The 27442-nt window shown below is 36.5% G+C and overlaps 1 protein-coding gene across 2 annotated transcripts in view; it reads left to right on the top strand.

Moving 5' to 3' along the window:
- The first annotated feature begins 2816 nt into the window (after positions 1 to 2816).
- Positions 2817 to 27442, top strand: part of UBQLN1 (ubiquilin 1) — a 46666-nt gene continuing 22040 nt past the window's right edge. Inside the window, exons 1-2 of one of the 2 annotated variants that reach the window (XM_037023525.2) lie at positions 2817 to 3222; positions 26280 to 26431. In XM_037023525.2, coding sequence (XP_036879420.2) covers positions 3043 to 3222; positions 26280 to 26431 — 332 coding nt within the window. In that variant the 5' untranslated portion in view covers positions 2817 to 3042. The remainder of the gene's footprint in view (positions 3223 to 26279; positions 26432 to 27442) is intronic. The other variant, XM_073228709.1, reaches the window with a different exon arrangement.

Below are 27442 nucleotides of genomic sequence, written 5' to 3'. Positions count from 1 at the left end.
TGAATTGTCAAGTGAATTGTCCAAATAAACACGATGGAAGGTCCGAGAAAAAAAATGATTCTGTAGGCTTGGGTATATATCTATGTATGTATATATCTAAAGGAAGCCTTTAGAGAGGAGGCAGCAATAATGAGCACAATGTGGGGGTGTAATGACTTGAAGGAATGATCAGAGGTGAGAAATGTATGATGTACAAGTGCTGCTGGAGATTGAAAAAAAACCATATTGATTGCAGTGGAGAGTATCTATAGAGAACAGGAGTGAAGCTTGAAAGCCAGAACAGGAGTTAGTTGTGGAAGGTTTTGAATTTCTAGTTAAGAAGTTATTAATTTAAGAATTTAAAAAAATTGTTATATAAATTTCAAATTAAGAAATCAAGTAAAGGGCAGCCTGGAGCCTATGATGGATTTTGAATGGTGGGATAACATGATGAATGCGTGTTATTTGTATCACGCCACTTATTTGGCAACACACATACTAAACGTGTTTAAGTTAACAGAAGTTCCTGGACACAGGACTAAAGGCTGCTCAATAACTACTTGTTGATTGAATCAACTTAGTTTGTCCGGAAGAATTCTTCCCCCATGTGAATAAAAGGAGCTATCTAGTTAGAGCTTGCTCACATTAGCTTATGAGAACAGGTGATGTTTCAGGAATTTTGTGAGCAAAAGGACCACTGACTGGCCATTTTGCAAGTATTTACACCAAGGAAATTGACAAATGCCATAAATCAAAGCTTGTTTTCTAGAGAGTTGGTTATTAAATATTTACCAGCACGTCACTGCTTATATTCCTGCACCTTAACCTCCCATCCAACTAACCTCTTAAGTTTTTGGGGGTTAAAGACTGAGTCTTATTTGTCTTTGTACGCCCAACACAGTATTTGGCCATTGTGTTCAGTTCATGTTTGTAGAACGAATGAAATATGCTCTCATTATTCTTCTCCAGACTGACCATTTAATAAAATCACTCAGAAGAAAATGTCTCAAATAGACATCTAGATCTGTGGTTCAAATCAAATCCTATGCCTGTTTTTCTTAGTAGTTTTATTGGAACACATCCACACTTATTCTTGTCTGAATGATCTATAGTTGCTTGTGCTACGAGAACAAAGCTGAGTATTTGAGACAGAGAATGTATGCCTGCAAAGCCTAACATATTTACTATCTAGTCTTTCCTGAACGTTTGTGGTTCCCTGATCTAAACCCCCACCTCTAGTAGTTCTTTGAAAGGTAGGAATATTTCTAAAAATGTCATAATGAATAACTATCATATATTCTCACAGAAAAATTGTATTGCTTCATAAATTGTGCATATACATCAGAATTTTTTACAAATTAATGTGGACACATAACTACAGAGCACTTTCATAAGTGCGGGTTAGAGAAAAATGATTGGTTGTCCAATACTGGAACTTTCTACCTTGAGGAGTGAATACCTCACATCTAGACATAGGTAAGAAGTCATTCTTCAGCAGAGGTTTATCCTTCAGCAGACAGCTTTGTGTAATTTCTTCACGTTACTCAACAATGCTGTCAGAAATTTAGCTGATATCAAATGATGTCTATATTGCAATTTACATTCAAAACTTCTGCTAAAAATTAGTCTTCATCCAATAGTATTTACTCCCAGAACAGAGTTGCATTGTTTAAAAACACAAACACAGAATGTGCCGGCACATTTGGGTCATCGCGGGCTTTCAGGGTTTCCACTTGTGCAATACTAATAAAATTAATGTCCTGGGTTCTATATTTCTTGCAAGTCATCTTTAAATGGCAAACGATGATGTCATTTCAAATTGAGAATTCTCGGGGGGAAAATAATTCACTTCCTGCTTATTAGTATGACATTGAAAATAATTTTTGAAAATTACCTTTAATGCCACCTAAAGTCTGCAATGTAGTAGAAACCTAATTTGGTATTAGGAAATAAATTGAAAACCTGAGCTACATTAAACTAGCTCCAGTTGGGTTGGCACGCTCCTTGGGCACCGTTTTGCCCCGTACATTTGGAGGGATAGTGTTCACACAGAACCGCGCATGGCTGTGAAGGTGGGAGCGAAGGCCACTGACACCACAGGTGGCCTGATCGCCAGATCAGACTGGGCTGACTGCGAGCAGGAAGCCCTGGCCCTGGAGCAATGACTCCGTGGGATTGCGCAGGGTGGCTACAGGGGTGTGCTCCATTTTCCTCTTATGAAAAGGGTCATTCCATTAACTTACGGTCCAACCCCCGCGCACTCCATAGTAAAATCAAGCATTTTAAGTCGTCCGAGTACCTAATACCTAAGGACATCAAAATAACCACGAAACGCCCCGCCGCATTCCTCACACACCCTCCTCCCACAGGGGTACGCGGAGCTCGCACCGGAAGGCCGCCCGAAGCCGTGACCAAGGCCACCGACAAGTACGTGGAAGAGGGGCAGGAGACACTGCCGGCCTCCGGCGCGCAGGCGCATCCGTGGTCGCTGCGCCCAGTGGTCAAGCCACCTTTCTAGTAATTTCGCTCCGTGACGTCATCCCACTGCGCCGTTACAGTGCCTCCCCGAGACCATGGGCTTACTTTACGGTGAAGGTGGTGAAAAATGAACTGACCTACCCTGGCCCACTTTGCTTTTAGTCCCGCACTCTGGCCGCGCCTATGGAGCGAGAGGGGGAAAGAAAAGCACTCGTACCCCCAAAGCGGCGCCGGCCGGGAATGACTCGGCGATGCCGCCAGCCGCGTTACCCGGCGTGCCCCGCGCGGACCCGGCGGACGGGCGTGGGGGGAGGGGCAAGAGGCGGAAGCGGCGGCGGTTGCGGATGTCGCTGCGACCGAGAGGCGTCTGAACACCCGGCGGCTGCCGAGCGCCCAACCCGGCCCTGCGCCGGAGCCAACCCCGAGCTCCGCGGCCCCTCGCCCGCCAGGGCGGCCCTGCATTCGTTGTCCCTGAGGCGGCGTGCCCCGTATTCTGCGCTGCCCAGGCCGGCCGGCTCTGGCGTCTCCTGGCTCCCCTCGCTCGCCGTCCTCCTGCGCGCCTGAGTCACCGCCGCCGCCGCCGCCATGGCCGAGAGTGGTGAAAGCGGCGGCCCTCCGAACTCCCAGGACAGCGCCGCCGCGGCCGAAGGTGCCGGCGCCCCTGCGGCGTCTCCCTCCGCGGAGCCCAAGATCATGAAAGTCACAGTAAAGACCCCGAAGGAGAAGGAGGAGTTCGCTGTGCCCGAGAACAGCTCGGTCCAGCAGGTGAGGGCTGTCCCGGGCTCTGGCCGCGGTGGGGGTGGCGGCACGACCTCCGCCCTCAGCCGGTGGAGATGGTTTGGGGAAGGGCCGGGCCTGGGAGGTGGTGCCCAGGTCATTGTCCTGGGTCTCATCCCGTCAGATCACACCCGAGTCCGTGGGTTTGCTACTTGGGGCGCCGCAGAGGTTAGTGGCGGGGCAGCGCGGCCTGTTTGTGGGACGCACCGACGCAGCTTCTCTCCGCGCCTTGCTCATGCTCTGGCGTCCACCGACCACCCGCCGCCTCCCGCAGCTCCCCGCCCCCAGCCGCCTCCCTCCTGCTCCTCACAAAGGAAAGGGACCCTCCGCCGGCTCGGGCCGGGTGGAGGCTGGGCTGGGGGAGAGGGTTCGCTTAGCCTAGTCTGCGGTTTTGTCTCAGGAAAAGAGAAGGATATGTATGTGGCGGGGGTGGGGGGCGGGTTGGGGGGGCGTGCCCATTGTTTTACCTGCCTGCGGGTTAAGGTAGATTTTGGGGGTGAGGAGCACGTGTACATATAGTTCCGCGCGTTTTTGGGGGCTGAACTCATTCCTACCTTGCAGTCTTTAAGAAAAAAGCTATGACGTCGAAATTGATTTGAGCCGCATTTTAGGTAATAGTACTAGGGTTAAAGACAAAGGTGGATGGTTTTCATTGATGACATGGTGTTATCTTTTTGGTGTATTTATTGTCCCTTAGATGTCAACCATTGGGGAGGTTTTTTGTTTGATTTTAGAGGGATGGTAGCTACGTTTTTCAGGTATTAGCGGTTGCAGTCGAATTAAAGAGTACGAATTTGGGTTTATGGAAGAAAATACCAAATAATTTACTTGAAAAATCTTGAAAAATTTAACAAATTGCTTTAGCTTATTGTTGAATGTACATCCCAGGATATTTTCCATCGTTTTGTTAACTTGATCTCTGACCATCTCAAACAATGTGAACAGTTTAATGAGGAAACAGTAATTCCTGAAATACACCTGTAAGCTTCCCCATTGGGATTGGTATATTGGTTTATATAGTTCGAAAGGTGATATGTGTTGTGAAACAGTAGGTGCAATGTATAGCGTCGAGTGAGAAATTTAACCATCTGCTGAATGAACACGTATATATCCCAACATACAGGAAAGTGGTAAGAATTGTACTATGAACACCCATGTATCAGTCACCTACAATTAGCAGTCAAATACAATTAGTATTTGCTCTGTCACACAACCGTTTATCATTTTTTGATAAATAATAAACCATTTTTTATTTTTTGGTTGAATTTCAAAGCAAGCTGCAAATACCAGTACATTACCTTTAAAAGCACTTCAGCATATCATTAACCTGAGCTCAGGTTTTTTATTTTTTTAAGGTAAATTTGACATGCATTGGTCAGCACAGGTTGCCATTCCGTGAGTTTTCACAAATACATACACCTGTGTAATCCAAAGTTTTTTTCAGGTGTAGAACTTTGTAATTGATTACAAAGTTCCCTCTTGCCCTTTTCCAATCACTCCAGTCACTCTTCCCTCCATCAACCACTGTTTTGATTTTTTTCACTATGGATTAGTTTTGCCTATTCTAGAACTTCACATAAGTGAGATTAAGTAGTGTGCACTATTTTCGGGTAAAGCTTTTTTCGGGTAAAACATTTGCATAATGTTTTTGAGATTCATTCTTGTGTGTATTAGTAGTTTCTTCCTTCTGATGGCAGTTGTCTTTCATGTATGTGTATATTTTATCCATTCTCCTGAGGGTCACCTGAGCTGTTTCAGGTTAGTTGCAACCAACACTCTTGTACAAATCTTTTTGTTGGACAAATGCTTTTCTCACTCATGTTAAATACTTTGAAGTGGAATGACTGGGTTATAGGGTAGCTGTAGGTTTGGTTTTATAAGAAACTTTTAAAACTGTGCTTGTACCATTTTAAAATCCCTTTAAAAGATGGTGTGTCAGAGTTCCTGTTGCTCCACATCTCTCCTAACATTTGATAGTGTCAGTCTTTTCCATTTTAGATATTCTAGTAGTTGTGTAAGCAATATTAGCTTTTGAAGCCCTTGGATCTTCTTTCTAGGATTTCTACTTCATGTCTCCATCTTGGGTGCATTTTCAGCATTTTACTGTAAAAATTAGGAAGTTGGTATTTTATAAATAGAAAACTCCTTTAGGTCAGTTTATGATATATCTGTGACGTTTTTTTTTTTTACTTTTTGTAATGGTGGAATTAGTGTTTTAAGTTTTGTGACAGTTTTAATTTTAGTCCACTGTAACCAAATTAAAATTTTAATAGATAAATTTAAAGCCTTGTGAAATAGTTTTATCTGATGGCAGTCGAATTTTGATTTTGATAAATTCTTTCTGTTGCAGAAAACATGATAAAAATGCAAGCTCACTACTGCATCAAGAACCTGAAGACAAGTTACACTACCCATAGGCTCTGTTAAGGAAGCACATACAGAAAAATGTAAGAATAGGAAAAGCAGTCAGATGATTTATAAAATTCTACTTGAAGCACAGAAAAGATCTGTCATAACATTTTTTCTTAAAGGGTTTTTTAGATTTAAATTCTTTGCTGAAAGATTAAAATTTGTCACTAAAACCTACTTAATGACATTAAGATTCCATTAAAAATGTTCAGTAAAAAACTGGGAAGAACTTGGTCCTGAAAATTCTTACCTAAGTGGTAAAGAGGGTAAGCAAGAGGCTTAAACAAAAGTACTGAAGCAAGTACTGAGACTTAAACAAAAATACTGGAGCCTATGCTTTCTATCAGGCCAATCCCATTTTCTGCAATTTAAACTTTTTCAGTAAGTGTTTCAATGCAATGCAAATTCTCTTAGTACATTATATTTAAATAGTATTTGTAAGAATATGTTCTGATAATTGATTGGATGAAGTTATAGTAAAGTTCCTGGGTCAATTGCACAATAAGTAAACTTTGGTCATGAATTTTCCTATTTTTCCCTTGGTTTCTGGGTGTATATAACCAACAGGCAGAAACAGGATACCTTAATACCATTGGCATTGAGTGAATGTTGCTTGTTTGAAATTGAGGCTTATAATAATAAAGCTTATACTTACTGATTTTGAAATTAAAATGAAATTTATTTTTCATTACATACTCAGAATTAGTTGAGTAATATTTAAAATTTCTACTTAAAGGTAGTTAGAATATAAACTTTACTTACGTATGTTCCAAGATGATTTCATTAATAGTTTTTATAATAAAACTAACTAGATAAAAATAGATGAATGTGTAGTGGCACAAAATCCCTGTGTTTGAAATTGTTTTCTATTAATTATTCATTATCTGATATCAAGCAGTTTGAGGATTTCCAGCTGTCAACAAGCAAGATGAAGTCTGGAAGAAAGGGGTGTGTGTGTATGACTAAAATTAGTGCAGATAATGGAAGGAAGCTTCCATATGACTTCTCATAAGCTTGTCCTGGGACTTTGTAACCTTCTGGATTATAGAAATAGTTAACTGAAATATTCAGGCAATGTATATTCTAGTTTTATAAAATCTTCATCACTTGGAACGTCTAGAAAAGTATTAACATACTCAGAATAAAATAAATATTGTATTGAATAGAATTGAGCCTTTCCTTGATAAGGAAATTTATAGTACCTCAGGGTCATTAGCACAAACATTTAAAATAGTTTGGATCTAGAGCAGCACTGTCCACCTTGGTACCACCAACCTCATCCATCTATTAAGCTCTTAAAATGTTGGACTGATTTGAAATGTGCTGAGTGTAAAATACACACCAGATTTTGAAAACCCGTGACTTGCTCCTTTTACTTAGCCTGATGTTTTCAAGGGCCATCCATGTTATAGCATGTGTCAGTACTTTCTTTTTATTGCTGAATACTAATTCCATCATGTGGATATATATCACATTTTAATTAGTCAGTTGATGGGCATTTGGGTTATTTCTACTTTTTAACCATTGTGAATAATGCCTCTGTGAGAAAATACACCTTTGTGGAAAAAGTTTTTGGTGGATACATTTTTTTCTTATTTCTTGAATGTGTACCTACAGGTGGCATTTGGTCATGTGGTAGCTTTATGTTTAACTGTGAGAAAGTGATCTACTGTTTTCCATAGTGGCTGTACCATTTTATATTCCCACCAACAGTGCATGAGGATTCCAGTCACTCCAGATTCTACATAACACTTGTCGCTGTCTATCTTTGATTATAGCTTTCCCAGTTGCTGCAAAGTGGTATTTCCTTGTGGTTACTTGGCTTTCTTTGACTTTCAGGCAGTTCTCAATGTGGTTGGAGGGGGTCCCCAGGACCCTTTTAGGAGGACCATGATATCAAAACTATTTTCATAATCTGAGATGTTACTTGCATTTTTAACTCTTAATTCTCTCAAAAATAAAGGATGGACCCCTTTAGGAGGACCATGATATCAAAACTATTTTCATAATCTGAGATGTTACTTGCATTTTTAACTCTTAATTCTCTCAAAAATAAAGGATGTGCTTTCCCAGAAGCTATAACGTGGGATTGCAACAGATGTGAAAATCCAGTTGTTTTCTTAGGAGACTAAAGTGGTTTTCAAAAATTTAAAATAGCACTGCTCTTCATACTAGTTACAGCTTTATAAGAATGTTATGTTAACTTGCAATGAATTCATTTTTATTTTAAAATGAACATTTATAAAGATTTCTCAGTTTCAGTTTTTAATATAGCAAATGTCAATAGATATAAACCATATAAACAAAAAAACTTTGGGGCTTCAAGTTTGTAAGAGTGGTGTCCTGAGACCAGAAATTGCTACAATGGAATAATAGATTAAGTACAAGATTCAGGATTGTCTCCACTAAACTGCCATTGCCTGTTGTCTAAAAATTATAGTGGACTACTGGTGAGTCTCCCCACTTTTCTGTGTTGTTTCCCCTATTCATTCCTAGAGCAATCTCTGAAAAATGCTAATCAGATTATGTTACCCTTTACATAAAACTAATGGTTCCCTCGTGGTCTTAGACTTACATATTGTGTCCATGAGGCCTGTGCGATAGGGTTCTGCTTCTCTCTCCAATCTGATGCCCTCTTTGTTCCTTGGTCACTTGGCTCTTGCCATATTGACTTTCTGGTTCCTTGATCTGTTACTATATTTTTTCTTGCCTTAGGCATTTTTTTACAGTCTGTTCTTGATAACAGGAATGCCTTGTGCAGCTTGCCCATTCCCACTTATCCTGTAAATCTCACTGTAAAGGTCACTTTCTCAAAAGAAGTATCTGATTATCCAGACTACATTGGGATTTCATGTTGTATTTTCTCAGAGAACCCTGTTTTTGTCATAATTGTATATTCTACTTTTATGTGATATATTTGATTGATGCTTATTTCTTCTCCTAGAGTGGATCTATGATTTTTCACCATTGTGTTACTTGAGCCTTGCATATAGAATGGACTGAGTAAATATTTGTTTACAAATGGATCTAGACCATAATGTACAATAATATGTATTTTATAATAATTACCAGCTGTTGATGCTTTACTAAATGCAATATATACATGACATCATGGCTTCCTGTCCTCAGGATGTTCATGCTTGCTTTTCATTGCTGGAATATAATTCTTCTAGAACAGCCTTTCTTAGCTGGGCATCTTCATCTCAACCATAGAACACAGAAAATGATTTGAATGACTATCTGTATTTTCAAAAATGGTTCACAACTAGTATAATTGTAAATGCATAGGAGAGAAATTAATTGTGTATGCAATTGGTGGTATGCTGGTAAATATCAATTGGTTCTTTAGGAAAAACAGCACTGATGTGTAGTGTTTGCTGATTTTTGTGGTGTAAATACCATCACTGTGGCAAATTTTAAGCTACCAGTAAGAAACTGGCTCACAAAAATTCTGAAAATTTAGCAGTTTGAGCTGATAGGAACTATTGCTTACAGTGAATGTTTTAAGGCAGGGGTCTGCAAACTGTACTGGGCCAAATCCACCATGCCTATTCACCTGTGTATTACCTGTGGCTGCTTTCAGAAGAGGCCAAATGGCCCATAGTGCTGAAAATATTTACTGTCCAGCCTTTTACAGAAAGTTTGCTGACCTCTGCCTTTGGGCTTATTGTTCTAGATCTTGTTACACTGTTCTTCAAAACCCTTCTCGTTAGAAAAATTTTACCATGACTTAAGCAATTGCTGTCCAATAGAAATAGTGCAAGCCACATATGTAATTTAATTTTGTTATATCCATTAAAAATAAAATGTGAAATTACCTTTTTTATTGTGGTAAAATGTACAGAACATAGGAAAACAATTGCATCAAAAAGAATAAAATACCTAGGAATAAACCTAACCAAGGAAGTGAAAGACCTATACCCTAAAAACTGTAAGACATTCTAAAGAGAAATTAAGGAGGACACTAACAAATAGAAACTCATCCCATGCTCTTGCCTAGGAAGAATTAATATCGTCAAAATGGCCATCCTGCCCAAAGCAATATTTGAAGAAATCCCTATCAAATTACCAACAGCATTTCTCAACAAACTGGAACAAATAGTTCAAAAATTCATATGGAAACACCAAAGACCCCGAATAGCCAAAGCAATCCTGATAAGGAAGAATAAACTGGGGGGTTTCTCGCTCCCCAACTTCAAGCTCTACTACAAAGCCATAGTAATCAAGACAATTTGGTACTGGCACAAGAATAGAGCCACAGACCAGTGGAACAGAATAGACTCCAGACATTAACCCAAACATACATGGTCAATTAATATATGATAAAGGAGCCATGTACATACAATGGGGAAATAATAATCTCTTCAACAGATGGTGCTGGCAAAACTGGACAGCTACATGTTAGAGAATGAAACTGGATCACTGTCTAACCCCATACACAAAAGTAAATTTGAAATGGATCAAATACCTGAATGTAAGTCATGAACCCATAAAACTTAGAAAAAGACATCTGCAAAAATCTCTTGGACATAAACATGAGCGACTTCTTCATGAACATATCTCCCCAGGCAAAGGAAACAAAAGCAAAAATGAACAAGTGGGACTACATCAAGCTGAAAAACTTCTGTACAGCAAAGGACACCATCAATAGAACAAAAAGGTACCCTACAGTATGGGAGAATATATTCATAAATGACAGATCCGATAAAGGGTTGACATCCAAAATATATAAAGAGCTCATGCACCTCAACCAAAAAAAGCAAATAATCCAATTAAAAAATGGGCAGAGGAGCTGAACAGACACGTCTCCAAAGAAGAAATTCAGATGGCCAACAGACACATGAAAAGATGCTCCACATCGTTAGTTATCAGAGAAATGCAAATTAAAACCACAGTGAGATATCACTTCACACCAGTAAGGATGGCTACCATCCAAAAGACAAAAACAAATGTTGGCGAGTTTGTGGAGAAAGAGGAACCCTCCTACACTGCTGGTGGGAATGTAAATTAGTTCAACCACTATGGAAAGCAGTATGGAGGTTCCTCAGAATGCTCAAAGTAGAAATACCATTTGACCCAGGAATTCCACTTTCAGGAATTTACCCTAAGAGTGCAGCAGTCCAGTTTGAAAAAGACATATGCACCCCTATGTTTATTGCAGCACTATTTACAATAACCGAGCAATAGAAGCAACCTGAGTGTCCATCAGTAGATGAATGGATAAAGAAGATGTGATACATATACACAAGGGAATATTACTCAGCCATAAGAAGAAAAGCAAATCCTACTATTTGCAACAACATGGATGGAGCTAGAGGGTATTATGCTCAGTGAAATAAGCCAAGTGGAGAAAGACAAATACCAAATGATCTCACTCATATGTGGAGTATAAGAACAAAGGAAAACTGAAGGAACAAAACAGCAGCAGAATCACAGAACCCAAGAATGGACTAACAGTTCCCAAAGGGAAAGGGATTGGGGAGGATGGGAGGGAAGGGAGGTATAAGGGTGGGGAAAAAGAAAGGGGGTATTACAATTAGCATGTATAGTGGGGTGGGGCACAGGGAGGGCTGTGCAACACAGAGAAGACAAGTAGTGATTCTACATCTTACTATGCTAATGGACAGTGACTGTAATGGGGTTTGTGGGGGGGACTTGGTGAAGGGGGGACTCTAGTAAACATAATGTTCATCATGTAATTGTAGATTAATGATAAAATATATATATATATATATATATATATATATGCGCAGAACATAAAACTTACCACCATAACCATTTTAAGAGCAGTTCAATGGCATTAAATAAAAGACACTGACGTTTTTGTGCAGCCATCACCATCATCCATCTCCAAAACGCTTTTCATCTTGTGAAACTAAGACTGTACTATAAAACAGTAACTCTACATTCCTTCCTCCAACCCCTGGCAACAGCCATTCTCCCTTCTGTCTCTATGAGTTTGATTATGTATTTCACAAAAGTGTGAAATTGAAGTATTTGCCCTCTTGAGATGACTTATTTCACTTAGCATAATGTCCTCAAGTTTCATCCATGTTGTGGCATTTGAGAATTTCCATCCTTCCATGTGTGGGAATTTCCTTCCTTTTTAACACTTAATATTCCATTGCATGTACATAACCCATTTTGTTTATCTTTTCATCAGTTGGTGGACACTTGTGTTGCTTCTACCTTTTGGATATTTTAAGTTTAATAATATGCCTTATTTAACCCAGTATATCTTAAATATCATTTCAACATGTAATTCAAAATCTGGTGTGTATTTTACAGTTATAGCACCTTTCAGTTCGGATTAGCCACATCTCAAGTGCTCAATAGTTGCATGTGGCTAGGCTTCTGAAATAGGTAACACAGTGAAAGAAAGTCTTCATGCTTTGTTTCCTATTTGCCTCTGCCTTTATTCACTGCGTTTCACCATTTGTATGTTTTTTCCCCCAAGTACTACTTACTTACTAGACCTTTCTCCCTCAGAGTAACATAATAACTATTATTTATTTTATGCTTATCAAGAAATAATGCATTACCCCTTTTTTTTTTTAAGTTTCACAACTTTATGATGAAAGTACTATTATCCCTTTTTTAAATGAGGCTCAGATTAATAATGTGATCAAATCATACCTATTAAAAATAGTGTAGCCTAGAATTAACTCCATTGACTAACTTTGGAGCTCATATTTAACCACTGCTCTAAATTGCCTTGATTTTTCTCTGGCTGGCTTTTCCTTCTTCAAGTTTACTTAAATGTTACTTCAGATGTTGGTGTGACTCACTAAATTAGATTCAGTCTAAATTAGATCAGCGATTATTATCTCATACCTTTGTGATTATATGTACTTTATCCTCCCTATTCCATACTGCAAGAATTTACAAGGTTAGGGCTCTTTTGCTTACTTCCTAATCCCATGGTGCTTACTTAGCATTGCATTTGACACATATTAAGTAGTGCAAGTATTTATTGAATGAATGAACAAATAGTTTTCATGATTTATGTGCAATACTTTGTACTTGGGAATACTTGTAACAATGATTTACTTAGAAAAATGTGGTGTTTTTAGTTTAATTAAATGTCTACTGGGATTATTTAGTTGTTTTTCCATATGAGCAGCTTCCTCTATTAAAAAAAATGCGATTGAATTAGGAGTGACTAAAGTTGGTATCATCTATAAATCTGCTGTTTGGTGCATACATTATTAGGTTAGCATAATAAACAAATTCCAGTGTATGTGTGTATGTCTATTTAGCAAAATATTTTCATTACCGGAATATCTGAACTCTAGTTTTTCCAAGTAAATTTATGGTATTATGAGTTGGTTTGATGTCCTGTCCACATGATACATAGACCAGCTGCTATACTGAGTTTTAGAGTTAGCATATAGTGGTGTTTGTTAAAATTTTTTACAGACTTTAAAGCTCTCCAGTTTTTATAAAGAATATGGCTTTTAATGGTTTTTATTATACAAAGTGCAAAGAAAAAAAACATTGCATAGCTATTTAAGATTATAAAATTCGAATGATGTAGTAGAAAAGTGTGAAATAAAAAGAACCACTCAAAAAAGATAATGTAAGTTAATAGACTGGTTGATTGATTGCCTCATTGATTGGTGATTCTTTCCAGAGAAGTGTTTATTTGTATACCCATATATAATTTTCCATTTGTTCCTATTAAGCAGATGGATCATTACCCATATTTTTCTTAACCTTTCTCTCATGTTTTTGTGGTCTTTCCATATTGATATTGGCACATGTAAACTAACATGTTCCACTATTACTATTTATTTTTTGTATATTTTTTAAATTAGTATTTTGAGAAAGGGGGAAAAAAGTCTGTTGACATATTAATGAAGCATATTGAAATGTGTGGTCTGCATTTGGAGCAAGCATGAACCTTGGAATTTGAGATCTGAGTTTGGGCAAGGTACTCTTCTGCGCCTCACTGGCAACATTTCTAACATGTGATACACTATCTCCTTCACTAGATTCGAGGATTTCATGAGAATACGTACAGGGTATCTGGGTCATAATTTATATGCTTTACTTGTATTGCTTTCTTTCCTTCTGCACCCTTTTGTTTGCCAGTGAATTGTCTTAATTTTTGCAGTAGAAGGAAGCTTAAAGTGTATTCTGGCATGGGGATAATGAAACATTTGTTATTCTTTATCAGATTTAAATACTAGAAACTTTAAAAAAATAAACTTTATGAATAATGCACTGTAACATTTATGACTGTTCAATTTTACATGTATAAGAAGGTGCCCTTTTCCCATATATAGCTGCTTGTGTCCATAGTTATATCCCATACATGACATCTTTGTGTAAGATTTATGCAGTGTTTTTTGAGGATACTGACTTTGAGGTTACTCAGACATGAGGCATTTGGAGAGAGATAACTGGCTGAACTATTGTATTGCATAGAATGATTTGTTGAGCATGGATGCTTTTTCAAGAGGTATTAGCAATATCAAATAAGGAGCTGGTTAAAAACAAACTCTTGAAGGACCTGCGACTTAAAATACTGAAGCAGCAAATGTTTAAATGTGATTGTTATTCAGACAACTATTTAGAAATTTTTGTTGAATGTAATTAATGTGATTCTGCAGGAAATTAATGTGTATTTTTAATCTTTTGATTTTTTTTTTGAGAGGAGATTGAGTTTTTCTGAGGATATTTAATAGAGACTGCATTTAAAGGCAAGTTTGGATTGTGGGATATTGATAAAGGATGACTGCTTTTAACTAATGTAAAATCAGATTAACTCCATTTTAAACAGTGTTCATAATTTTAATAATTTCATAATTATAAAGTTTATCCTCACATAATTAGGTTAGCAATATTTGATTGGTTGCATGAGTGTAAGTAGTGTGCCTTTTGCATCCATCTCTTTATTCTCCCATCAGCCCTGCAGAAATAAACAACTCCATTTTACTGATGAGGAAACTGAGGCTCAGAGACAGTTAGGTAACATCTTCAAGGTCACACAACTAGTAAGTGGCAAACCCAATATTTGAATTCAGATCTGCATGTCTCAGACATTCTTCCCTAATAATAGGAACACTTTGTTTCTTCCCTTACTCCACCTATGTCTGTGTCTCATTTTCTTCCCCCAAACAAACAAGAACAGGGAGTTAAGTGAAGTGGGCCCTGAACAGCTGGGATTGTTATCATAAAAGTTGCTATACTAAGTCTTACATATTTTTATTTCAGGACAGCATTTCAGATTCTTTCAGTATTCTTTCTTATATGGTTTTCTAATTCTTGATTATTTATTTGCCTCTTCCTCTCCAGATTAAAAGTCACAAATTTGAGGTCTGCTGTCAAGAACTAATGTCTGATAAAAAAGCAGATACAGGAATCCTTTAGAGTCTGGAACAATTATCACTGTATTAGCAGAACAGCAGCTGATATTTGCAACAGTAACTCAGCATTATCAAAAAGCTAAATTACATTCAGTAGAATGGAAGATAATTTTGGCTATCACACAGGGGTAAATCTCAATTAGCTGAAGAATCCACTAATGTGGAACACCTGACTTAGAATTCTGCGAAAATGAGGCTACTAAATGTTTTTGTACAGGCTGGGTTGATTTCAAATAATGATGCTATTTATTTGTGGTGCACTAGAATTTTGATTCTTCTTGTTGAGAAAGCATCTAGTAGTTTTTGAGTTTCCAACTCTTGGCTTGTTGGTTATTACTGTAGGTTGTCAGTGCAAGGCCAGGGTAGAAAACATAACATTTATAGGAAATACATATCCTTAAAGGCCCAGTCTATTGTCTATTTTTCATTTTGAGTTAGTGGTAGCCACATGGGTTAAGGACAAAAATAAGTGTATCTAGGTAGTCTAATAATATTCTAAAGGAAATCACAGAACCCCTTTATGGTTAGGATTTGTTCCTAGATAGTTGCTGTAATTTTTGTTTTTGCAGAGGGATAGTGTCTTGTGAACTGCTGTTCTCTAAAGCTGCTTTGAAAAATTTTAAGAATTTTTTTTTCTTTGCTAATACTCCTTGGCTTCTGATTTTTTTTCTTCTGTTCATTAAAAGTGTAGTAGATAAAACAGATGTGGAAATAAAGTTCAAATGTTAGAACATTTTTGGAAATTCTGAGGCACTATAAACAAACTGTTTCCCTCTGGCCCTTTTTACGGTGCAGAATAGAAGTTTAAGAATATTTGAAGTATGTGCAGGATTCTTGGTCCTTCAAAGACATAACTTTGTTTAAATTAATCATGTTTCAATTAAAATTTTCTAAGATCCCTCTTATTTGGAATAGTAAGTTATATCTGTTTTATGCAGTACAGTTAAAATTAAGATTTGTTATTTTTGTTTCAAATGGAGGAGGGGCAGGAAGCTGAATTTTGGATAGTTGGAATCCCTTGGTTCTTGTCAATTTTTTCCCAATCTTTGGATAATATACTCAGACTAATCAATATTATTTTAGTCTTCTATTTGGGAGTAATTCTAATACCTAAAATGTTTGACATTGGTTGTTTGAAATTTAAAATGACTTTTTATAAGAACTGAATTCTAATTGGTAGTTGTATTATATCTCATTTTGTATGGTACCAGAAGTATAGCTGTACCCTTTCACCTTCTCTTACATAATGCTTTTCAACTCTAACCATGAAGTGCTGTGTTAATCTGTGCTAATACTTGGATTGCTTTAAGTATCCCTCAGAATCAGGAGTTCTACGAGGTTAGGGGATCCAAGTATCAATGATATTAATTTTCAACGGTGCTGTAATTCTGTAAGAGAAAGTGATTTCTTGTCGATCTGTCAGGACTTTGGTTTGGTTTCTTGAGGTTTTGTTGTAAGGATTGAATGAGATAATGTGTGTACAGTGCTAGGCACAGTGTAGCTGCCTAATAAAATAACAAATGCTTTTTGAACTATGTGTCATAGGACTTTACTCTTTTGCATCTGGGACACCATAGAAAAGCCCTGAATCTGTCCAGAAAGCCCTGATATCCTTCAGATGCTAACACTGAAAATTTACGGTTAGGAGAACCTCTGTTGAATATTACTAAGTGCTCAACTGAACTATTCACTGCTGTCCTATAAGCTTTTGAGGTTGTGGCTGTTTTGACTAGGTCTTCATTGTTTCTGCCAGATAAGATGCCATTGGGTGATCATCTTTGTTATGATTCTCATGTATTGTGTCCACTCTGGTCTGCTATGTAAAATGAGGGCATCTTAATCTCAATTCTTTTCAGATGACCTTCTCAAGACAAGCTATATGTTAGCTTTCTAGTTGAGTCACTTGGAATGCTCAAGAAAGTTGGTCACCTATGTTTTGAGTTCCTTCTGTTTCTTACATGGAAAGCATTCACAGTCGGCTTTTAATCTGGTTTTAATGTAGTACAGAAGAGTACACACATCATAAATGTACTTCTCTGTGTAATTAGCACACATGTCAAGAAGTAGAATATTACCAACTCTGCAGAAGTCACCTGGTGATCCCATAACAGTCACCACCTCCTTCTAAAGGAAACCATTATTCTCACTTTTGACACCATGAATTTTGCCTCCCCTTCTTTTTTTTTTATTTTTTATTTTTTAGCTTTGTATAAATGAAATCATAGTTTATCTTCATTTGTCATTGGCTTCATTTGCTGTACATTTAGGGATCCATGATGTCATGCATCTGTAATTCATTTGTTACCAAGTATATACTATTAATTGAATATACCATAATATGTTCTACAGTTGGGAACACTTGGGCTGTTTTTTAGCTTTTGGCTAATAGTAAATAATACTGGTTTGAACATGTTTTTGGTGTGCCTCTGGACACACAATTTGTTAGATGAAATCCCCGAAGTGGAATTGTTAGGTCTTAGGGTAAGAATATTCTCACCTGTGAAATAGTGTCCCAAAGTACAGCAATTTATACTTCTACCTGCAGTGTGTGTGGGTTCCAGTTGCTCCACATCATCTGCAAAATTCTTTTAAATTGAACCATTCTCTGTGTCACTGGTTTAATTTGATGTTATCTGATGATTAATTAGAATGAGCACCATTTCCTGTGTTTAATGGCCATTTAGGTTTCATTTTTGTGAAATTCCTGTTTCAGTCTCTTGACCATTTTTCATTTGGGTTGTGTCTTGCTGATTTGTAGCCTTTCTGACAGATCTGGATTTGAGCTTTCTTGATTATTGGTGTTGCAGATATTTTCTCTCTCAACTTATCTTTCTACTCTGTTAATGATAGTTCAGTTGTTGTGGGGTTTGTTTTTTTTTATGGTTACATCTTTTTGTGTCCTGCTTAGGAAATCTTTTCCAATTGAACTCACACTTTATTGAGTTATCTTGCATAGTACTGTAAAATTTGCATGTGGTAAGATTATAACTTTTTAAAATATGTTGACTTGCTTTATGGCCTAGCATATGATCTAGTATTATAAATGTACATAAGAGGAGTGCTTATTCTGCAGTTGTTGGGTGCCAATTGTTCTGTTAGGTTAAACATTTGAGAATTATGTTACATTTTCTTTTATGTCTGTACTTTTTTTAATCATGTTTTATTCTGTTAGCTACTGAGGTAAATGTGTCAAAATCTCTCAGTATGTTTTGGGTTTGTCTATTTTTCTAGTTTATTACAGTGTACATCTACATTTTAAATTTTATCTTCTTGTGAATTGAACACTTTATAATGTTAAAATATCCTAGTTGCTTTTGTGTTAAAAGTCTGCTTTGTCAGAATAGCTTTACTTTCTTTGGTTACTTTTTCCATTGGCTGTCTTTGCCCATTCTTTTCATTTTCAGCCTTTCTTTTCCTTTATAGTCACAATGTTAAATCGAACCTGACAGTCTCTGTCTTTTTAATATATGGTCTTTTAATGTAATCACTGATATATTTGGTTTACATTTACTATTACCCTATTTTATTTCTATTTTTCTGTGTATTCTAGATTTTCTGTGTATCTTATTCCACTCTAAAATTGGTAGACATATTCTGTTTTGACGCCTTGTTTAATAGTTATCCTAGAGATTACCTTATGTATCTTAACTTTTACAAAATGTCTAAATTTTTAAGTACTTATATTTCTTTCCAATTAATAAAAGGGACAATTGGAACAATTGAACTCCATTTACCCACCTCTGCACTAGACTTGATTTACTTTCTTATGATGTAAGACATTATTACTATTATAAAAATAGTTTTATATTTCTAAAATCAGTTTTCATTTTGATTTATTCACATATATGTTCTTTCCATTATTTTTTATTCCTTTAGGATCATTTTCTTCTGGCCATACTAACATTCCCTATAGTCTGTATATGCTGGGTATCAAATTCTGTTTTTGTGTGTCAGAAAATGTCTTTCAGTTTCACTTTGATGGATTTTTTTTTCCACTGGATATAAAATTTTAAGTTGCCAGTTATTTTTCCTCCCCTCAATTTTTCTTAATTTTTAAATTATTGGTAATTTCAAATACACAACAGATATAGTAAGTTACAAATAAAAAAGTAGATTCTAGTAAGCTAAACCACCATGAAATACAGTCTTAGAGCCATTCTTCAGAAACATTCCCTTAAGGTCCCTCCTCTCCCCCCATTGTTTTGATGCATCTCTCTATATCTTTTCATCCTATAATTTTTCAGTATGTATCTCTAAAAGATATCCCTTTTAAAAAGCATAATCAGTACATTATCCTGCCTTAACAATTACTAATTCTTTAATGTCATCAGTTTACATTTTCCCATTGTCTCAAAATGATTTTTTTTAGCATGTGATAAGCATGGGGAAAAAAGACTTGATTTTTTAGAGCAGTTTCACATTCACAGCAAATTGAGCAGAAGATACAGAGTTCTCATATCCCCTGCTCTCCACCTCCAACTTCCCAAACCATCAACATCTTAACCCCATAGTGGTACATTTGTTAAAACCAATGGACCTCCATTGACTTGTTATTACTCAAAGACCATAGTTTAAATTGAGTCACCCTTTTCGGTGGTTTTACATTCTCTTGTGTTTTGACAAACATATGATGACATGAGTTCTGTCTGTTCATCCTTTCCTAACCCCTAGTGACCACTGATCCTTTTACATCTCCATGGTTTTATCTTTTTCAGTATAAAGTTGGAATTACACAGTATGTAGCCTTTTCAGATTGTTTCTTTGACTTAACTATATGTATTTAAGGTTCCTCCATGTGATTTCATGGTTTGATAGCTCATTTCTTTATAGCACTGAATAATATTCCATTGTCGATGTACCAGTTTACTTATCCATCACTTACTGAAGAATATCTTGGTTGCTTCCAAGTTTTGACAGTCAGTGAATAGAGCTGCTATAAACAACTGTACAGATTTTTGTATGAACTTAAGTTTTCAACTCCTTTGGGTAAATAAGCAAGGAGTGTGATTGCTGGAAAAAAATAAGAGTATATTTTAGTTTGTAAGAAACAGCTGAAGTGGCTGGTGGTACTCCAAGAAGGAACTAGCAGTTACCAAAGGGGAGGAGTGGGGAGGTGGGAGGGACCCTTTTGCATTTCCATCAGCAGTGCATGAAAGTTCCTGTTGCTCCACATCCTTACTAGCATTTGGTGTTGTGTATATGTGTGTCTGTGTTGGATTTGACTATAACAGGTTTGTAGTGATACCTTGTTTTAATTTGCAGCCCCATGACATGTGATACGGAACATCTTTCATGTGCTTGTTTGCTCTCTGTGTATCTTTGGTGAGGTGTCTTTTCATCTTTCGCCCCTTTTTTAATTGGGTTGTTAAGTTCCTAACTGGTGAGTTTTAAGAGGTCTCTGTTATTTTGGATAACAGTCCTTTATTAGGTAGGTCTTTTGCAAATATTTTCTCCCAGTCTTTGGCTTAAGTGTGGTGCAAATAAGGCTTATCCATTACAAGGTACTGATAAAATCCTTCTTTTCCTTTTTTTCTTTTTCTTGCCTTGTTCCACTAGCTGAGACTTTTCAATTATGATGTTGAATACAGTGGTGAGGGTGGACATCCATCCATGCTTTGTTCCTGATCTTAGAGGGAAAGCATTTAGTTATTCACCATTAGGTATGATACTAACTCTTGTAGTAGATGCACTTTATCAGGCCTAGGTAGTTCTCTTTTATTCCTAATTTGCTGAGAGTTTTATCATGAATGACTTGCTGTCAGTGCTTTTTTATTTTTGACTGAATGTGTGGTTTTTCTTATTTTTCTATTAATGTAGTTAATTGCATTGATTGATATTCAAATGTTGACCTAGCCTCACGTTTCTAGGATAAACTCCACTTAGTCATTAAGAATTATTTTTGTTTTATATTGCTGGATTTGATTAGCTAGATTTTGTGGAGGATTTCTGCATCTATATTAATGAGGGATATTGGTCTGGAGTTTTCTCTGTGCTTTATTTTCTGGTTTTGATATCAGGGTAGTATTAGTTTCATGAAATGAATTGAGATGTGTTCCCTCTTCTGTTTTCAGAAGAGATTGAGTAAGTTCTGGTAGCTTGAGTCTTTCAAGAAAGTGGTCCATTTCATCAAAGTTGTCAAATATTTTGCATATAGTTCCCTATTATCCTTTTAATGTCTGTGGAGTCTGTAGTCATTCCTGTTTGTTGTTCCTGGTGTGTTAATTTATGCCCTCCCTGTTTTTCCTTGGTCAGTCCAGCTAGAGGTTTATCGATTTTACAGATAATTTAAAAGATTTTTCTTGCTTTTCTGGTTTTATTGATTCCTGCTCTTATTATTTATTTGTTTGGGTTTCATTTGCTCTTTCTCTGGTTTTTAAAGGTTGAAACTTAAGATTACTGACTTTTGTTCTTAAATATAAGCCTTTAATGCTGTAAATTTCACTAGGCATTGCTTCAGCTGCATCTCACAAATTTTGAAATAGCCTCATTTTTGTTCAGTTGAAAATATTTTCTTACTTTGTATCAAGACTTTTCCTTTGACCCTTGAGTTATTTAGAAGTATTTTGTTTAACTTGGAGATTTTCCAGATACCTTTCTTTTACTTATATCTAGTGTAATTCTATTATTGTTATGGAATATACTTACATGGTTTCAATTATTTTAAATTTTCCAATGTTTGTTTTATGACCCAGTTCTATGGTCTGTCTTGGTATTCCATGTGTATTGAAAAAGTTTCATTTTCATCTACGGGTTCCCCTCTGCCTTTTCCCCCTTAGCAGTTTATTTGTTAATGCTCTTTTTAATTAAAGAGTAGTTGACATACAAGATTAGTTTTAGTCATATAACACAGTGATCTGACAGTTACATTACAAAATGCTCATCAGGATAAGTATAGTTAAATTTACTGTCTTTCACTGTTAAACTTGCTCTGTTTAACTTTCATTGTTAAACAGTAATATTGACTGTATTCCCTGTACTACACTTTTCACCTCCATGACTTACTTATTTTATAATTGGAAGTTTGTACCTCTTTGTTCCCTTCACCTATTTCATTCATTCCCCCCCACCATGACACCACAGTTCTCAGTATTTATGAGTCTGTTTCTGGCTTGTTCATTTCTTTCGTTCTTTCTTCTTTGGATTCCACCTGTAAGTGAAATCACATGGTATTTTTCTTTTCCTGATTTATTTCACTTAGTGCCCTCTAGGTTCATCCATGTTGTTTCAGATGGCAAAGTCATTCTTATGGCTGAATAACTTCTGTGTTTTGTTTATTTTCGTTTTTGTATCCTTTTGGTGTCAGTGATGAGTAAGTTCCTTTATTCACTACAGTTTTGGGGAAAATTTGTTGTTAGACTTAGAGTAGACAGTGATTCTTAAACTTTAGTGTGCATCAGATTCAGCTGTTAAATCATAGATTGCTGGGCTCCATCCCCAGATTATCTGATGTTGTTAGTCTGGGGTGGGGCCTGAGAATGTACATTTATACCATGTTAATCTGGTAATGGTGACTGTTGTTCATCTGGGGACAACACTTCAAGACACACAGCTCTGTAGGACAGTAACTCAATCTCATCATTACTGACATTTTGAGATGGATAATTCTTTGTTACTGGAGCTGCATTGTGCACTGTCTTGTGATGTTTAGCAGCATCTCTAGCCTCTACCCCATGGATGCCAGTGGTACCAACCCCTGTTGTGACAATCAGAAATGTCTCAGACATTGCCAAATGCTCCTCAGGGTCAATAGCAGCCCCTATCTCAGTAGGAGCCACTGGTCTGTAGGGACTGAGGAAAACTCTTACATCCATAATATTTAAAGTTCTTTTTTTTTAGGCTGGTTATATATAGATTCTCCTTGGAAACACTATATTACAGTCTTCCTGTCTGGATGGTGTAAGGCCCAGTTGCCAGCATTCTATATGATAAGTGGGGGGTAGGAAGGGAAAGGAAAGGATCAGCATCTAGTATGTCTGCTTACTTACTGTTCTGTTTTTATTATTGTACTGCTGCTCTCCATGTGTCTAGAGACCCTCTGTTCCTTTTCTAGACAGGAAAAAAAATCCTGCAGTCTTATGTTGGGTTTGGGATGGGCATTGCTGGCTCCATGTACAGTGAGGATATTTCTTAGGCTTTCAAATAATCCTCTTTATTTTAGCCCTTGGGCCTCTTCTCTCACCTCCTTATTGAGTCTTCTGGAAGTTCTGCAGATTTGGGGATTGAATTAGTTTTTAGCTTCCTGCATTAACAATTTAGGATTTATTTCTCTTAGGTATTAGGAGTTAATTGACCATGTGTCCTTCTCATGTCCAGCATAAACATTTTGTTGCAGTTAAGGCCTAAGGTCTCTGTTCTATCATCTGAGTTTCTGCCTTAAATAAATTTTTTTTTACAATTGTACATCTGATAAGAGACTTGTTATGTAAAGAATTTTTACAACTCAGTAATAAAAAGACAATCCAATTTAAAAATGGGCAAACAATCTGAATAAATGGTTCTCCAAAGAAGATATATAAATAAGCATATGAAAAGATGCTGAACATCATTAGCCATCAGGGGAAAAGCACACCAAAGCCACTTCAAACCCAGTAGGATGGCAGTAACTAAAAAGGTAGATAATAAAACAGCTACTGGCGAGGATGTGGAGATTGGAACCCTTATACACTGCTGATGGAATGTGCAGTGATACACAGCCACTTAGGATAACATTCTGGTGGTTTCTCAGTTAAACCAAGAGTATACTGTATGATCCAGTAAATTCCACATCCAGGTATATACCCAGAATAAATGAAAGCATGTCCACACAAAAACTTGTACATGAAGCAACATTATTCATAAGAGCTCAAAGATGAAAACAGTCTAAATGTCCATCAGTTGATGAATGAGTAAACAGAATGTTATGTTTCCATAAAATGGGATATTAATTTGCCATAAAGAGGAATGAAGTATTGATACATACTACAACGTGGATGAACCTTGGATACATTGTGCTAAGTGAAATAAACTAGTCACAAAGACCAAATGTTAATATGATCACTTTATGTGAAATGTCCAGAATAGGTAAACCTATAGAGGAGACAAAATGGATAAGTGGTTTCTTACAGCCTGGACTGATGAAGGGAGAAGAAAGTAATAGCTAAAAGGTACTGGTTTCTTTCTGAGAAGATGAAACTTTTCTAAAATTGACTGTGGTGATGGTGCATATATCTGTTGAATGTGTTAAAAACCATTGAACTCCATGCACCTTAAATGGGCTAATTGTATGGAGAGTTATATCTCCATAAAGTGTTAAAAAAATCGTTTACTCTTGTTTCAGTGGAGATTTGAAAGGATGTAAGAGTAGATGTGGGTCTTCAATCATTTTACCTTCAAATCCTAAAATATGCTAAAATGCTATATGAGTATATGTCACAGTTAAACCATTTATTTTGGAATGATATATAAGGGGTATCAAGGATTCTGATTTTAAGTTGTAAGAAACACAAATCTACATTAACTTCATTGTACACATGAAATAGAGTCTAGTTAATCTAGGTAGACTGGTCCTTTCAAGTCAGACCTAGGTTTGAATCGTAACCTGGTTATTTATTAGCTTTATGTCATTCTGAGAGGAAGGAGGCATATTGAACTCTTTGTTTCTGTATCTTAAATAGGACTAATAATCATCTGCCTCAGAGTTAATGAGGATTAAGAGAGCTGGCATAGTAGTGGTATCTACTGTTTATTGACCACCACCTGTGTGTCTGATGCTTGCATTTTACATATATTCTCATTCAGTCCTTAAAAACCTTGTGTTCCACTGTTCTTTACATTGTCATTATTTCTAATACCTATTAATAGAAAATAGTTATTTTCTAATTAGAAAAAAATGTTTCTCATATTTTTTAAAGAGAGAAGTGAGATGTCTGATGATAGGAAAATGGTTAAATTATGGATTGGCTTGTCTCTATATAGAATATTACGCAAGTGGTGTTTTACAAAGTTTTTTTTTTAGTTATTTGGGAATTGCTTGTCTCAGATAAAAGGGTTATACATCATGTATTTTCAAAGAACAGAAAGCTCAGATGGAAAAGCTCCAAAATACTGACTGCAGTGTAATTTTGCATTGCTTACATTGAGTATTGTAACTTGATTATGGAAAATTTCATTCACACACAAATGAGGAGTGTGATGAACTTTCATGCACCTCATTTTTAACAATGGCTGACATAGAGCCTGTCTTGTTTTACTTATATCCTTCTATACCTTCCTTTCCCTGCTCCTGCAAGATTTTTTAAAAGCTCAGATAATATTTAAAACGTCTTTCCACTTACTGTGACAACCAAAAACACCCCCTTGGCAATAGTGCCATCATCTGTCGAGACTTACTTCTGTAGGGAATTAGGATAGAGTGGTTTAAGATGTGGTTCTTTTCTGAATTTGGACTGATTGCCTGACTTAGTCTTTTAATGTAGATAATTGACCCTGAGGTTTCCTGATTTAGGACAGTGGAGTCACGACTACTCATACAGGTGATTTTAATAAAGGTTTGAGAAACACTGATCAAGCATAGAATAAATAAGCTTTTCTTTGTAATATGATGCTCTTTTCTCTTGAATGTTTTTACGTGTTACTCTTATCCCTGGGAAGGAAGACTTTTTTCAGGTTTTCCTGGCTGTTTCCTAATCTTTCTCTAGTTTTCACTAGAAAACTCACTTAAGTGCTTCCTCAGTATTTTGTGGTGTACTTGACTGACTGTTCCATTGGGTTCCTCTCCTTCAGGAAAAACTTCTGCTTTGTCTTTGCATTTGCACAATACTGCTTGTTAATAAATTGAATGGAAAAGGTGAAGGAAAGTCAGTGTAGTAGGCTGAGGAAATGAGGTTGACTTTATATATTCAACTTGAAAGGAGCAGGACTCAAGATGGAAATCTGAGGAATAGGTTATTGTAAACTTAGTAACAGCTGTGTTGGGGCTTAAACTACATTTAGCACCATTGATAAAGAATAAGAAAACTGCAAAGAAATGAATTTTTAGGCCTTAGCATATTGAATATAGGATATGTATGTACACCTATAATAAAACCTTTGCATTAGAGATGAGTAAGTGGTAATACCTGATTTCACACTAAGATCAAGATATACAGAAAAGCCACATCTTTATATTTAAATTGTTGGAATATCTATAGTAGGGGCCTCTTTTTTGGTACCACTTCTAGAAACTAGACGAGATGGTGCTATGCAAACACCTGTAACACATATTTATTGTATTCTCATCTGACTTAGTTCAAGGAAGAAATCTCAAAACGTTTCAAATCACATACCGACCAACTTGTGTTGATATTTGCTGGAAAAATTTTAAAGGATCAAGATACTTTGAGTCAGCATGGAATTCATGATGGACTTACTGTTCACCTTGTCATCAAAACACAAAATAGGTATGTTTTTAGGAGACATAAAACTAAAGACTAAATAAATGTTTGTAGTTCTCGTCTAAAAATAATCCATCTTGATTTTAAGTGGCTGTCGTTAATATTTAAACGTTTGAAATTTATTTGCTGTTGATGACAAATGCTTTTCTAAAGAAACCAGTGTGATTTATAATGCTAGTGCCTATGCATTTGATATTTTAGAAGGTTTATCAGTATTGAGTCTTATCAAAATTATTTGAATTACAGAACAAATTAATGTTTTTAGCTATGCTTTTGTTTTAGAGGAGGTTTTTGGATGAAGATGACTCATCACTTTGGCAAACCACAAATCAGTAGCCATCATTCATTCTAATACACCACCAGTTGAGGCAACTTTGTGTATCACTAAGAAAAAATACTGCCACTTAAATTTTTTCTCCACTTCGGATTTTATTTTAATCAAAGAGCTCCTTTAGATTGTTTTGGATATGGTATCTTATTATAACACTCTTGGGCCTGCATACAAAGAAAATACATGAAATAAATGGTCTAAAGCCTTCCTAACACTACTTCACATTGAGTCTGATTCTTTTGATTCACCTTTTGACATTAGTTATCAGTGTCCGTTTTATTCTATATGGGATGAAACTCCATACTGTCAAGAGCGTTGATGGTGCAGCATTTCTTAAGAGTGCAACAGTGTTTTCTTCTGAGTTTTCTTCCAAGCCATTTACACCCATCCTGCAAATTTTTATGCTGGTTTTCCCCCAATAGCAAATATTTGCTTTACTGATAGAGAATTCATTCTTTCTATTGCTGTTTCTGTGCATTTCTGTAAACAAGTAACTTCGTTTTAGTACCAATTAATGTGGTAATCTTTCTGAAGGAGCTATGTTGTATTAAACACAGCGTGTCTGGTACAGTAGTATACTCAGTCACTCATTGAAGTCACACAAAATATATGTTACAGGCATGAAAGACAACTGACGCCTGACTGTAAGCAGTTAGAAGATCATCATATCAGAATGTTGAAATGAA

The sequence above is a fragment of the Manis javanica genome, chromosome 2 (assembly GCF_040802235.1).
Source record: "Manis javanica isolate MJ-LG chromosome 2, MJ_LKY, whole genome shotgun sequence".
Classification (NCBI taxonomy): domain Eukaryota; kingdom Metazoa; phylum Chordata; class Mammalia; order Pholidota; family Manidae; genus Manis; species Manis javanica.
This window is presented reverse-complemented; position numbering and strand designations above follow the sequence as displayed.